At 46.7% G+C, this 13290-nt stretch overlaps 6 protein-coding genes and 1 non-coding gene across 7 annotated transcripts; 3 read left to right on the plus strand and 4 right to left on the minus strand.

Annotated features, from left to right (window-relative positions):
- Positions 1 to 886: 886 nt before the first annotated feature.
- On the plus strand, positions 887 to 2511 carry BKA55DRAFT_742194 (uncharacterized protein; the record flags this gene model as incomplete). The annotated part of the gene is made up of 2 exons (XM_046201497.1): positions 887 to 917; positions 971 to 2511. 2 exons carry the CDS (start codon positions 887 to 889, stop codon positions 2221 to 2223), a joined length of 1284 nt encoding a protein of 427 aa, XP_046044450.1. The 3' UTR covers positions 2224 to 2511.
- A 150-nt stretch (positions 2512 to 2661) lies between these two features.
- On the plus strand, positions 2662 to 4940 carry BKA55DRAFT_137471 (major facilitator superfamily domain-containing protein). Its single transcript, XM_046184878.1, has 5 exons — positions 2662 to 2907; positions 2956 to 3107; positions 3157 to 3352; positions 3402 to 4189; positions 4235 to 4940. The coding sequence occupies exons 1-5, from the start codon at positions 2756 to 2758 to the stop codon at positions 4639 to 4641; spliced, it is 1695 nt and encodes a 564-aa protein (XP_046044451.1). The 5' UTR covers positions 2662 to 2755; the 3' UTR covers positions 4642 to 4940.
- Positions 4941 to 5009: 69 nt separating this feature from the next.
- On the minus strand, positions 5010 to 5816 carry BKA55DRAFT_521707 (uncharacterized protein; the record flags this gene model as incomplete). Its single annotated transcript, XM_046188532.1, has 1 exon — positions 5010 to 5816. The coding sequence occupies one exon, from the start codon at positions 5814 to 5816 to the stop codon at positions 5010 to 5012; it is 807 nt and encodes a 268-aa protein (XP_046044452.1).
- Positions 5817 to 6076: 260 nt separating this feature from the next.
- On the minus strand, positions 6077 to 7974 carry BKA55DRAFT_623368 (major facilitator superfamily domain-containing protein). Its single transcript, XM_046196799.1, has 5 exons — positions 7544 to 7974; positions 7379 to 7485; positions 7157 to 7331; positions 6700 to 7108; positions 6077 to 6650 (listed from the first exon to the last, which is right to left on the minus strand). The coding sequence occupies exons 1-5, from the start codon at positions 7761 to 7763 to the stop codon at positions 6221 to 6223; spliced, it is 1341 nt and encodes a 446-aa protein (XP_046044453.1). The 5' UTR covers positions 7764 to 7974; the 3' UTR covers positions 6077 to 6220.
- Positions 7975 to 8112: 138 nt separating this feature from the next.
- On the plus strand, positions 8113 to 10043 carry BKA55DRAFT_579305 (uncharacterized protein). The gene is made up of 4 exons (XM_046193837.1): positions 8113 to 8307; positions 8358 to 8909; positions 8959 to 9093; positions 9142 to 10043. Exons 1-4 carry the CDS (start codon positions 8251 to 8253, stop codon positions 9907 to 9909), a joined length of 1512 nt encoding a protein of 503 aa, XP_046044454.1. The 5' UTR covers positions 8113 to 8250; the 3' UTR covers positions 9910 to 10043.
- Positions 10044 to 10179: 136 nt separating this feature from the next.
- On the minus strand, positions 10180 to 10263 carry BKA55DRAFT_t282. The gene has a single exon. It is a non-coding gene; the product is annotated as a tRNA-Thr (tRNA).
- A 148-nt stretch (positions 10264 to 10411) lies between these two features.
- Positions 10412 to 12536, minus strand: BKA55DRAFT_579310 (general substrate transporter). Its single transcript, XM_046193838.1, has 4 exons — positions 12240 to 12536; positions 11848 to 12155; positions 11304 to 11782; positions 10412 to 11258 (listed from the first exon to the last, which is right to left on the minus strand). Exons 1-4 carry the CDS (start codon positions 12338 to 12340, stop codon positions 10494 to 10496), a joined length of 1653 nt encoding a protein of 550 aa, XP_046044455.1. The 5' UTR covers positions 12341 to 12536; the 3' UTR covers positions 10412 to 10493.
- Between the last annotated feature and the right edge of the window lie 754 nt (positions 12537 to 13290).

The following is a 13290-nucleotide window of genomic DNA, read 5'->3' on the forward strand; positions in this document are numbered from 1 at the left end:
AACACATGTAAGGGTCTCAGCCATGCACTGTATTAGATAGTTTCAGTCATTGGTATTTCTAGTTATACTTACTCACTGGCGGGCGGACATATTATAATTATTACATATATATAACCAGTCCCTTGAAGAAGTGTGTTGCTGGGAATAGCAAGACCGAAGGGTCTATTGAACGGCATCGAAAACTCTTTGTGTCTTCTTGATATCTCAGCATCCATAACGACGCTGAAGTAATGAAAGCAGAACGCTTGTGGAGAACTCCCATGGGTCTTGAAGAAAGGGTGGATTGCTCTATATATATGCATTGAAAACATTTTGGGTTACTGCAGTTGCAATTTTATATCAAGTTCAGGGGTGAAGATGAGCCTTCAGCTGTAGGTTTCAGCTGTAAAATATCCACTCACGGTATTATGTAAAACATTGAGAGTGGCTGCAGCTTTGAGTACACTAGAATCATTAATCCATCCTATGTGCAACAGGCAGTCAATCCGACTCTCGGTGCAGCTTTGAACTCAACTTGTAGCCGAGTTCCAAGCGACATATCTCTGCAACCTCTAATAGTAGCGTTTAAATATTAAGTACTATGAGTTCTCACGTGCTTATTTAGTAGATACTGGTATTTGGGATCTCGCCAATGATTGTTCTTTAAATTAAGAGGGAATCTTAAAGCTTGTTGGCATAAGGTTTTGCAATACGCAAAACGTGCATTTCCTTCAAGCTATGGGAGACTTTAAACCGATCTGGCTAGAAAGCATCTTTGGTTTCCCATTTTCTATAAATAATTCTTCTGTTTCATCTTTCGAGTTGATGAACTTCACCTGCAAGGAATATTTCCAACCTCTAGTGAGAGACGGAATCACAGAGCTTGATAACATACACTTTCTTAACAATGGAGACTGACAAGATGACTCAGAAAACAAGTAAGTCTAACGCAAACAGCTTCACAAGAGTAATCAGCTTACAATGACGACAGACAAAAATACCGACCATTGCCAATTACAGGCACTGGCTTACCCACTGCTCAGACTCGCAGAACAAAAGCCGAACGACAGCGGGGTAGGCGGTCATGCTGAAGCCGCTGTTGACATTACCCGCAAGGTTTCCGAGTCAATGAAGATACAAGACAATGAACCAGATTTCAAAGCGTCCTGGTTACCAACAGAGATATATCAAATGATAGTCAATCACATTGCGTTAGACTATAACGAAAGCAACCATGATGAAAGCAAGATACGAGCCAAGACTCTATCCTCCCTAGCTCGAACTTGCAGGTCCCTCCAATGTCTCAGCGAACCATATCTTTACTCCTTCCCCCAAAGCTCACGACTAAAGGGCTTTGGAGGTCAAAAGCACTTTCGGCTAGCAATGGCGGTTGAATCCCGTCGAGCAAACCTTATTCAGGTTCTCGACTTTGCTTTGGACTCTGAGAGGTACTCCCGAAGACTTGTTATCGATATAGCACGACGATGCCCAAATTTACATACTCTCAAGTTGAGATGTGTACAAAATGCTCGTCTGGGGGTTGAAATCACACAAAACTATGTTGATGACCTGGCTGACTTGTTCTCTGTTTGTCCCAAAGTCAGAAAGCTGGGCCTTTTCATACCTTTCCCAGAGGGCAGTCCGATACCGTTACAAAAAAGGCTGATAGCTGAGTTCTCGAAGAACCTCACGCATGTTAAGTTGGATGGTGGAGGTGCCTGGTTCCAGAGAGTCATGTTGCCTCATCTGTCACGAAATATGATATCCTTGAGCATGCTGGCAGCTGGGGATGGGAATTTATCAGATTTCCTGTTAAAATTGTCCCAGCGCTGTTCAGCCATGCAGAGGCTGGAGTTGAACTGCGACAAGACAACTTCAGTGGATCTGATCAGATTTTGCAAAGCCTCAGGCCCATCACTTAAGTTCCTGAGCCTCGACAACTTGGATTATAATGGAAGCATCGTGAGCCAGTTCTTCTATCACATGCAAGCCCTGCAAGATTTTCACTTGGGCCCAGACTTCCCTTTCTATGTCAAAGATATAACGGCCATGTCAAAACAGTCATGTTTGAGAACATTTATCTCAGAGTCTGATGAGATTCGCCCTGGCAATGCTATTGCTAAAAAAGCGTCGACTGCTCTGAATCACGCTCTGGCTAGATTTCTATCTGCGCATATGCTAACACTGAAGACTATCTGGTTGGATGGGGAATTCCTCTTGGACAAGAATGTCTTTGAGAACTAGAAGCTGGCGAGGAACTTGCAATGTGTGTACCTGCACTGGGCGGATGGACTTGCGAGAAAGGATATCGATGATCTCTCGGAAGCCTGTCCGAAACTTAGGGAGGAATTGAGTGATGAGGATGTTGATGACGATGGGGATCGCTTGCAGGGGATAGACCAGCTAGATATCGAGGATAGTAGTGATATGCGCTTCGAGGACGATTATCCTTGTTGGCAAAGTAGTTGGGCAATACGGCTACGCCCACCTCGATATAAAAATAACAATATATAACAAAAGTGATTCTACAACTCAAGCGGTATCAACTCCAAGCAAAACACGAGCATCATGACTTTTCTCTTATCTTCCATAGATAACGTCATCTCGATAACAGCTATAACCGAGCAATCCCGGTCGATTAATCACGCTATTCCCCATCAAGAAAGATCCATACCCCCTCTCACCGAATGATTGACAGCGATCTCGCAATTGTATTTATCATCAAAGATTTTTTCGCCTCATTCTTTTAAACTTGGCATTGTATTTTTCCTTCAACATGGCGAGTGACGAGACAACACCACTTCTCCCTCAAAAGGGGGAAGGTAAAGGCAGAGTGAGAAATTGGATATCGAGAGCTTTCAATGTTGAGAATCGCATTTTACTTGCGGGGTTCCTCATCACGCTATCGTTTAGTTTTACCCAAGTTCCGTGAGTCTTTTCTGCCAATTGGGGAGTGATAAAGCTAATGATTTGCAGATTGTTTTATGTCTTTCATTTGATGACTTGTGATTCGTTTTATGAGACGCATCCTCCATATGATGGGCCGGGCGATCGGTGCAGTCGGGATGCAATTGCGGCTGCAACAGCAACCCAATACAGTATTCTTGGCATGTCGACTACCTTTTGTGGTAATTCAATTGCATGTATTGAACTCAATCAGATACTGACTCTTCTAAGGAACGCTGAATCTCTTTGTTGCGGGTTGGACATCGAAAAAGTTTGGACCGCGAGCGGCTCTTCTGTGTCAGATCCTCATCCCAGCAGCTCGCGTGGTCACACAAATTTTGGGAGTCGTAGCGGGGGGAGAAAAAGGAATGATTATTATTCAAGCGACTCAATTAATTACAATCTTGGGAGGACCAGCTGGATACATGTCAGTCAGCCACAAACTCAAGCATTCCAACCGCTAACTTTGGCTTTAGTCTTGTTGTTAACGTCATTGCTGGAGAAGTTGTAGAACCTATCAGACGAACAGCAGTATTTGGACAGCTTCAAGGCGCCATTATGTTAGGCCAGGCGATTGGCTACTTGAGTGGTGGTATGATAGGTGACGCGATTGATATCCGAGCTCCTTTCGACGTTGCGTTCATCTCCTTCATCCTCGCGGGTATCTACGTCTGGTGCGCCTTACCATATATTTCTCCCGAGTCAATGTCCAATGGAGGAAAGAACGGTCAAAAAGGCGTCTCTGGTTTTCTCGCGCCGCTCAAAATTCTCACACCGCAGAGATTACGCCTCGCTGATGGAAGAGTCAAGAAGCATTTCGGCGTCATCTTCCTCTGCAGCGGCATATTCGTTTCTGTTCTCGCCACAGGTTATGCACCTCTTCTCATTCAGATGTATGCAACAGCGGCGTTCAACTTTAGTCAAGGTGATAACGGCTGGCTCATGTCTGAGTTTGCGTTCATGAGGAGCTTCTTCCTGATTCTGCTGTTCCCAAGGATCATCGCTTGGGGACGAGGCCGTGTTATCAGATCTGAACCAACCAGTGATGATGAGGCAGAACCGAGGCATATTCCAACGGAAGCTGGGGAGTTCGATGCTACGTTGGGTGAACAGACTGACCATGAGCCATATGAAGCAGTCAGCTCCAACAAAGAAGACGAGGGATGTCTCTTTGATCTTGTATTCCTCAGATGGAGCTTGTTAGTGGATGGTCTGCTTACTACAGTTGCCGCCTTTGCGACTAAGCCGTGGCATATCTATCTTGGTACGTTTTTGCAATCCCCTGCTGAACATCACTCTAACAGAACAGCTGCCTTTCTTCTCCCATTCGGTTCCGGATCAGCGCCAGCGGCAAAGGGTGTCATCACTCAGATGTGTCCAGACTCTCAGCGCGCCGATGCTCTCAACGCTGTCACTCTGGTTGAAAACGTAGCACGATTAGCTACGCAGGGCCTGTTTGGTTTCATCTTTGCCAGCTTGGCTGAGGTTGGCAAAGCATATGCAACTTTCTTCTGCAATGCGGTGAGTCACTACTTTACCGAAATTCCTTCATCTAAGCTAATCAAAGACCAGGCCATCGCTCTACTGGCCATGGTAGTTCTGTTGTTCTCCAACTTTCCACCGCCAGGAAGCACATTGATTGAGAAGTATGAAGAACAGGACGAAGTTCAGAATGAGGGCAGCGAAGGCGAACCTCTCCTCAATGACAGGGACTAAAGCATTTACAGCTTTTCGGACACTAACAAAACAGGGGGAGGAAATAATTGGAGAAGTGACCACGAGAATGACACAATGAGTTTTATATGCATAGTTGAACGGCGTTTAAAGGGCATGATAAAAGGTTGGAATAAATAGAAATGACTTCCTTCTGGTACTATTCTTCTGTATCCTCTGAATCAAGATTCCTCGTAACACTTCTTCGAGTATGGATTCCATTGTATAAGGCCTTCGATGAAAGGAATTCAGGCCCTCTCTCTGTTCAGCATCCATTCAAGAGCTTGCAAGAAAATAATCCAATCTTATGTTCAGCTGATAAGCCCTTAGACAATTTGACCAGTGTAGAATCGACTCGCAGTCATCCAAGGCTATTGTCTTTTGGCCTCGACCATTGTCTGTTGTTCAGCTTCGGCTTCAGCCATGGCTGCTATCTCGCGTTTAGTCGCAGGTCTCGGGGGTAGCGGAGACTGAGCAACAGATTTCAGAACCAGAATCCAGTCGGGGAGACTCTTCCCTTCCAAGTAGATCTCAGCATCTCTGGCAGCTATCATGAGAAGCACTCGGAGCGTAAAATGTGCATCGTTCCCAGCGAGGTGAAGTTGCGAGTAGGGAATCTCAAACTCCTCAAGCAGCTTCTTCAGACTGTTCCTGTACCACAACTGTAGTGGGAATTGAGCGGCTTTGACAGTGTCGAGAATGAAAACTGGTTCAAGTTTTATGTTCAGCCGTTCCAGGAGGGAGAGCTCCTGCTTGGCCCCATGGACAACAAGAACATAAGGCTTCCTAGTAAACCTTTCTAGCTCCGTTCCCAGATCGTTTATCTTGATTGGCCTCGCATTTCCAAATAAGAAGTGGTACGACCTCCCTGAGAATACAACTTTGGGGCCAAACACCCAATGATGAGATTTGATAACATGGGATGCCAAGTTGCCACCTTGCGTAGATTTACCATGTAACAATTGTAGGGCTTGTGCTTTTAGGAAAGACACACCAATCTCGACTCGTTGGATTACACAATTTTCTACTCTGAGATGATCAACATCAATTCTGAGAAATCTTAGGTTCTTGATGTCTGAATTAAACCCACGTGGGACAGATGTCTGCGGTATGTTGGGCCAGCTCGCGCCATTAAGCAACTGCGCAGCGCGACAGTAGCCAAAAATCCAGCGAAGCATGATCGTCTCGTCTCTGAGGATCCCTTTGTGGGCTGGCTCAACTGCGGTGGTGGTCGAATCCATGGATGATTGATGAGAGGGCAATGGTCCAAGTGACAGCCAGGAAGATTGGGAGCTTGTGGAAAGATAGCAAACTTGTATAAGTCTATCTTGCCGAGATATTAATAGGTTTACGCAAACTCTATTGAATTGCCTTGTGGACAGGGCACGGCAAACTCAAATTGCAGGCCAAAGTTCGCTGTACTCATAGATGGCATCTACTTCATCTTGACAATTACCTGAGAAAGAGCCATTCTAGTCTGAATTATATTATACACAATCTATCGTGCCTTTAATCTTCCTGGATTATCTCCCATAAGTTCAACTAACTATTGAGAAAGCGATGAAGGTGTCTCACATCTATATCAAACTTTCTTCAACCATTGACCTCCAGTCAACGCCTGTCTCGACATAATTGCAAACGCGGCACCGGCTAGAATCGTAACACCACAAAAGATAATCAGTCCGGAAAAATTACCATCTTCAGCGCTAACGATGGCTCCAGCGACTGGGCTTCCAATGAGGGCACCAATCGCGGCAACACCGTAGAGAGCGCCATTGCGAGTTCCTATGCTGCGAACATCCGAGAAGCTAGCAACCATAGCTGGTACGATAGATAAAGTGCAGCCTGATGCGAATCCATATAGGGCGGCATAGGCAATGACTGAAGCTGTGGAGTGTGCAGTGAGCCATACTGTGAGAGTAAAGATGCCTCCTAGCAGGGTCAAAGGGATCATGACGTTGAAGACGCCGATGCGATCGCCGAAATATGCGGGAACAAGACGGCCAAAAGTACTTTGAAGTTTGTCAGCTGAAGTCAAGAAATATTGGTAGAGCGACTTACGAAGCGGCGTTGACGATAGAGACCAGATACTGGGCCAGGCTGTCCGACACACCAAGTTCCTTCGCTTGGACGATGATAAAGTTGAAGGGCAAGAAGGAACCAAGATACAGCATGAAACCAGCGACGGTCAAAAGAAGAAACGGCATCTCCTTGAACGGCGTGATGAAGTCTTTGATGTCAAACTTTCTGCGAGGTGGTGGCAACCTTGATTTGATAGTAACGTTCGCAATGACCAGTAGTCCCAAGAAAAGGAATGCCACTGATCGCATCGCCCAACCGAAGCCAACTCGGACAACAAGCTTGTTTACCATGATTGGAAGGACGACACCACCGAGACTGGATCCAGCGGTTATAATTCCAAAGGCGATAGCGCGATGACGCTTGAACCATGTTCCAGCAGCGGCGATAGCTAGATATTGTTAGTAGTGTACGTTAAGCTCCGGGGCAAAATACTTACGCGCGTAGAAGAGAAATGAGCAGCCCAATGCACTGCAAATACTTTGTGATAGAATAATCTGATAATATTTCTTGGATAGGGATGTCATCATTAGACCAAAAACATGGAGGAATGAGCCGATCAGGATGGGAATACGAGGGCCGTAATTATCTGTCATGTAACCGACCACTGGGCCCTGTTGATCGTTAGTTGGATCCGAGAATGAGCAGAGACCAGACGTACCCAGAAAAACAGCATAAATGACTCGATGGATGATATCCATGCTACATCACTGGAGGAGTAAGATTTGAGTTGATTCTGCTCATAGTAATCTTGGAATATGCCGATACCTAATCAATCATTCGTCAGTGTCCCTCCGTCGTCATCAAAGGGATAAGAGTAACGCACAGTTAATCCACCCAAAACTAGCAAACACAGCAAAAAAGCCACCAGTAACAACTAGCCAAGCTTGTAATCCTCCATCAGGCGGAGGACCAAAGTCTGGTGCCGAAGTTCCTTCTTGCTGCGAAGGTGCTTTTTCGCTATACTGTTCGATTTGGGAAGGGCGATCGTCATCGGAGGCGGGGGATGAAAGAGATTGATGACGGCTTGGCTCTGAGGTGGCCATAGTTGCGTTCTGGAGGCTGAAGGTAAAGTGCGAGGTGTTCCAAGGTGAGAGAACGATGGCTTGATGTGAGAAATATTCTACATGTTAAGATCGGATATTATATAGCTGTTTCAATTCACAATAATCTACATCATGCTCGTTATCTTACAAATTCGACCCTTGACCGATTCTCGCGAGATGGTTCCGAATAAGGTCAAGCTTCATCGGAGAGTGTTCGGTTTGAGTGCTAAGCTTTGATCCCTGTCGATTATCTCGAAGGATGATGCCGAATGCAGTTTAAGTTCTCGGCTTCTAACCCTTGGATACCCGCTAAAACGCGTGCTGACATCTCTCCGCTGCGTTTTCTTTCATTCACTTAACCTCTCCCTTCAAACCACGTTATGACATCCCTGTCGAGGCTCTCGAGGCGTGGTACTACATATAGTCTAGCGTGTCCATTGATGGAGAATTACGAGACCATGTTCTTTGTTTAGCCTTCTTGATAAGCATGGTTGGTGTTTCCAGATCCAAGGCATGCGCTGATTGCAAGAGGCGTCGCGTCAAGGTCTGACTCCCTCCCTTTTCAATAATTATTCATCACTCAAGAGTTTTCAGTGCGATTTGACGTCGCCTCGGTGTCAGCGATGCACCAAGGCCGGGATTATCTGTCGTGGAATCCGCAATGAACCTACCCTATGGGTCCATCAAACTCCGAACCAGCCTAATGTCTCGGCCCTTTCAGTCATACAGTCGCAACAGCAGACAAACTCCAACTGGCTGAGCTTATTACAACGAATGCGTAGCCAAGTCAACTCTAAGGAGATATACGACGTCCCGACCTTTAGATCAGAAGCGCTTTCAATCGCGGTGAGCATTTATTTCCCCCAAGGACGATTCACAACGAGCGAAGAGGATCACAGTTCAACACCGTCTTCATGGCTGAAGGCCGTTTGTCGCATGGAAGGCCCTAGCGATGCACTCGATCACTCTCTTGTAGCTTTTTGTGCGATTCAGATTCGCTTGTCTGGTGAAGTTCGCGTTTCTTACGATGAGGCCATTGAGCTGTACAACCATGCACTGTCCAGGGTTATTCATGTTCTTGACTGCCCGTGCATTGGTAATAACGACGAGAGTCTTGCTGCCATTGTCATTCTTTCCACGTGTGAGGTAAGTCAAGGGATTCTCATATGTTGAAGGAGTCATTGACCATCGTTAGCTTTTTCTGTTCCACGCCAGCACCAGCTGGAATGCACATGCGCAAGGTGTATCGGAGATTCTCCGCCACCGAGCTGTACCTGGCACAAACACTTCGAATTGGAACGACTTGTGTCGGCGTCTTTGCGTGATATGTGTAGGACCTGTTCTCGGAACAAATCGGAATGTATGCTGACTACTCCAGGTCATCCAAGCCCTGTCGCAGAAAAGTCCCCTCATACTTGATCCCAACCTTTGGAGAAAGCATATTGGCCCCTGGGACGCCCCAGACTCGTTCAGTGCCCTCCTGGACATTATCATTGACATCCCCTCAGCCATGGCGGAAGCTCATGTCTTAGCTTCAAGTGATGAGACAGATTGTGGAAGATTACAGAGATACGTCAATCTTCTCCTCGACAAGTTCTATGTTCTTGACGACTGGCGAGGCCTTGTACATTGCAACATCGCGGCACGCAACCAAACACCCCTGTACTGGTCTGTACCCTCTAGAGCCAGTAATCCAGCAGACGATGGATATCCAGATAAGCTGTTTCCGTTCGCTCTTGTCTTTTCGTCTCTGGAGGGCGCCAGTCCCTGGATCGTCTGCTGTAGCTTCATGTTGGACATCCTTGAAACCATCTTGCTGCTTCGTGCAAAACTTGCAAGCCTGGATGTCTCCCAATTTCTTGGCGGATCACTCAATGGCTCTATAGAGAAGGAGTCACCAAATCAAGCAGACGCTGACCATATTGCTCGCATGCTATGCCAAAGTGTTGAGTATTGCTATCGGAGTGAGAATGGCACATTCGGTCCGCAAATAACATGTAATGCTCAAGCGACTTTGCTGGGATACTTTGCGGGTCGTGGTATGAAGAGGGAACTTGAGTGGTGCCGAGCGATTAAGTACATGACGGGGCCGGGGACAAGCTTTGGGATTGATCTGATGCAGTTTAAGCCACCGCCTGAACTGTAGACGCTGGATCGGGGCGTGAGAGTCCTAACGCGCAGGCAAACACAATGATCGCGGCGGGACATAAAAATATAATAATTTCATTGCTACTGTAATAGTTGAAAAAAAAAACACAAAAAGAAGATGGATGTTATGCCTTATCTGAACCCCCGGAGTGCCACATGCAAGTAATTGAGGTACAAAGGGAGCAGTGGCCTTAGCACCGCCGAAACCACCACGACCATAAAAGAAATGCTAGGTAAATCGGCAAAAGATCAAGTCTGATAAACCAACTGCCCCGTACTGGAATCGAACCAGTGATCTTATCATTTCGTAGTAGTTTACTAGTGATACGCTTTACCACTGAGCCAACGGGGCTGAATCTTATTGGTTAAAAGAGGTGCTCCGAATAGTGCCAATGGATCCGGGGAGACAACTCTTGTCAGTACCTCAATTTCCCGAACATCAACGTACATCATCTTGACAAACTGCTTTTTGATCAACGTAGGGTGATGTTTCATGAGCGGTGGGTAGTAAGTTGCGTCAATTACAGAGACAAGGTCGAGCTACAGAACCTAACTAGAGTAATCTGCCCTACACCTTATTCTTCATGCACTCATATTCACCTCATCCCCAGAACCAGACTTGACTCCAGGTTCAACGTCCATAACATCCCTGTTATGAGCGGAAGCAGTAACAAGTCCAGGTTGCTTCTCCTTCAACTCCTTGAACTTCTTCTCTGCATCCCAAACCCAAGGTGTATCGGCCGCAAATAGCAGATCCATCTCTTCAAGAGTACGTTGGTTACTCTCAGGATACAGAGCCCAAACCATCGGAATCGCAATGATGTTACAGGCTCCAAAGATATGAAGTGTGTTCTCACCAATGGCTGAAAACATGACGGGGCATAGAAGAGTAAGCCATCCATTGCCGATACTCCAACCAAAAACACCGAAGGCATTACCCTTGGCCCGAACTTGTAGCGGAAAGATCTCAGCAGGGTATAGCCAAGGAACCGTTAACCAGGTAGCTCCAAAGACCGAAGTGAAGATGAAGACGAAGGAAGCTGCTGCTGCACCATAAGAGCTAGCTTTGTCAAGATCACCAGCGTTCCTCGCTTCTTGGCCAAGTTTGGAGAATCCAGCGGCTAGGAACATGGCGATTCCTTGGCCGACAGCACCCCAGTAAAGAGTCCATCTTCGACCGATGCGATCGAGTGTGTAGACGCAGATGAGTGTGGCGAACATGTAGAAGATGTTGTTGAGGCCACTAATCCATTGGGATTTGCGTGTATCGAACCCGGCGATCCTGAAGATTGTAGGGGCGTAGACTGTCACGCCGGCGATACCGACCCATTCTTGCATGATTTGGAGCTGTACTTGTTAGTTGCGTGGTATGATAGTGGCATGGAGACTTACCCAGATGACCAGCTGAACACGTCGACCAGTATGGAGTTCACCTGATCCAATACCAAAGAACATGTGCAAATAGGAGTTCTTAGAAGATTCCTTGCTCTCAAGCTGAACGATGTTCTTGATGTCGGTATACTCAGCGTGAGCGCGGGAAAGGTCCGCCTCGCTCGACCCACGGAGGCGACGGAGGATGTACTGAGCCTCATCGTCACGACCAACCTTGACAAGCCAACGGGGTGATTCCGGGAAGAACCAGACGCAGCCTAGCAGTACAAGGAGAGGTAGGATTTGGAAGGCGATAGGGAAACGCCAGCCGAACTGAGAATTATTATTGTCAATATACGATAGTCCGAACTCCAACCAGTAGGCCACCACCACGCCGAAGATGTTGAGCGTGAACTCAATTGCGATAAATTGGCCTCTTGAGGTATGTTCTGCTGTCTCGGTAGCCCAAACTGGCACGATCGCGTTGAGGATACCGGTTCCTGAGCCCGCTGTCAGCAAACACACTACCAATGAGGGCCCTCTCGTTTCGTCAGAGTCGCATTACCTATGCCATTGACCGCACGGGAGCAAATCATCCAATCGTGATTCTGAGCAGAGCACTGTAGCGCTGCGCCAACAATAGCCCAGGCTGCACCAATAGCGATGGTCTTGATACGTCCAACTTTATCCCCTACCCAGCCTCCAAAGAGACATCCAAAGAGAGTTCCGAGGTAGTAAACTGATACGATGCCGCCTTGTAGGAGACTATCGGTGATGACTGGTTCGCCGGTTTCTTGGTCAACGTAGCCGAAGCCCATCAAGTCGATATAGTCTTTAGAGTTGTTAACACCTCCCATCATTCCCTGGTCATATCTATTTTGGTTAGCTAAGAGAGCAATTACGAGTTGCAAGAAATAATCTTGGGGCGGCAAGTGTTGGAAATTCATGAGGTCATACCCAAAGAAGAAAATCGACAGAGCAGCAACACAATTGATAGCGATGAGAAGCTGACGCTTCTCAAAATGATTAGCAACATTGAAACCTGGAAGGCGCTCCATGATTGCTATTTGGCATTGAGCTTGGATGTTGGGAATCTGACGATGATCTCGTGCGAGGGTGTTGCATTTATACTTGCTGCAAGTGCCTGGTTGTGTGGATGATCAGACATGAGATCCACATCGGATAACCGTATTTGCTCATTAACAGAGTGTTGTAACTAGCGTGGTTACTTTGCGCGAGGGGCGGAAACAGGCCCGTTGGTCGAGGTTGTTTCCGTGAGGCTCTGGGCCAAAACTTGGTCGTGATCTCAATCCCGATCTTACAAGCCAGGACTGATCATTCTCTCTGGTGCCTCATGTACGAAATCCATGCTAATTAATCTCATCTTTTTAAAAACCTCATATTATTCAAAACCTCATATTATTCAAAATCTTCGTCTTCTTGTTACTGATCTTCAATGTCTTTCATGCTATCACATCTCAAAACGCAGTGTCATCGAAACTCTTGCCCCAGGTTGAACAGGTTGAATTGGAGGTGGTGGAGACATTTTAGACTCCCCCATGTTTGGTTTATGCGCTCCAATCAGTGGCCCCTATTCTGAGATTCTACTGGGTCCGGGCGGAGATTTCCTGGAGTTGAGTGGTATTCCCACGTTTTATTCTCGTGACAAGGATCTTTCAGCGACAGGCAGCAGTTTAAACAGACATCGGAATGCGGCTCCGATGCTTTTTATGTTACGTTAGAACTTCCAAGGTTTGAAATCGAGTCATTTTCGCATTCGTCGTGTGATCTGTTGTTGCAATGGAGATTGAGCCATCTGCGGAGTGTCCGCTTTTCCTCTGGTCTCACTCAAAGTTGGGGTACCCCCAGGTTGAATGAGTGCTAGCAGAGGGTTGATCAGTGGAGTCTTTTCACTGGGTGGTCTCTACATACAATGGTAAGAGAAAAATGTTTGCTGATGTGCCGGCCGGGCAATGCCGCTATGACATCTTTCCGTGATTCAGCTGGG

The sequence above is a fragment of the Fusarium redolens genome (assembly GCF_020744475.1).
Source record: "Fusarium redolens strain MPI-CAGE-AT-0023 chromosome Unknown BKA55scaffold_17, whole genome shotgun sequence".
Taxonomy (NCBI): domain Eukaryota; kingdom Fungi; phylum Ascomycota; class Sordariomycetes; order Hypocreales; family Nectriaceae; genus Fusarium; species Fusarium redolens.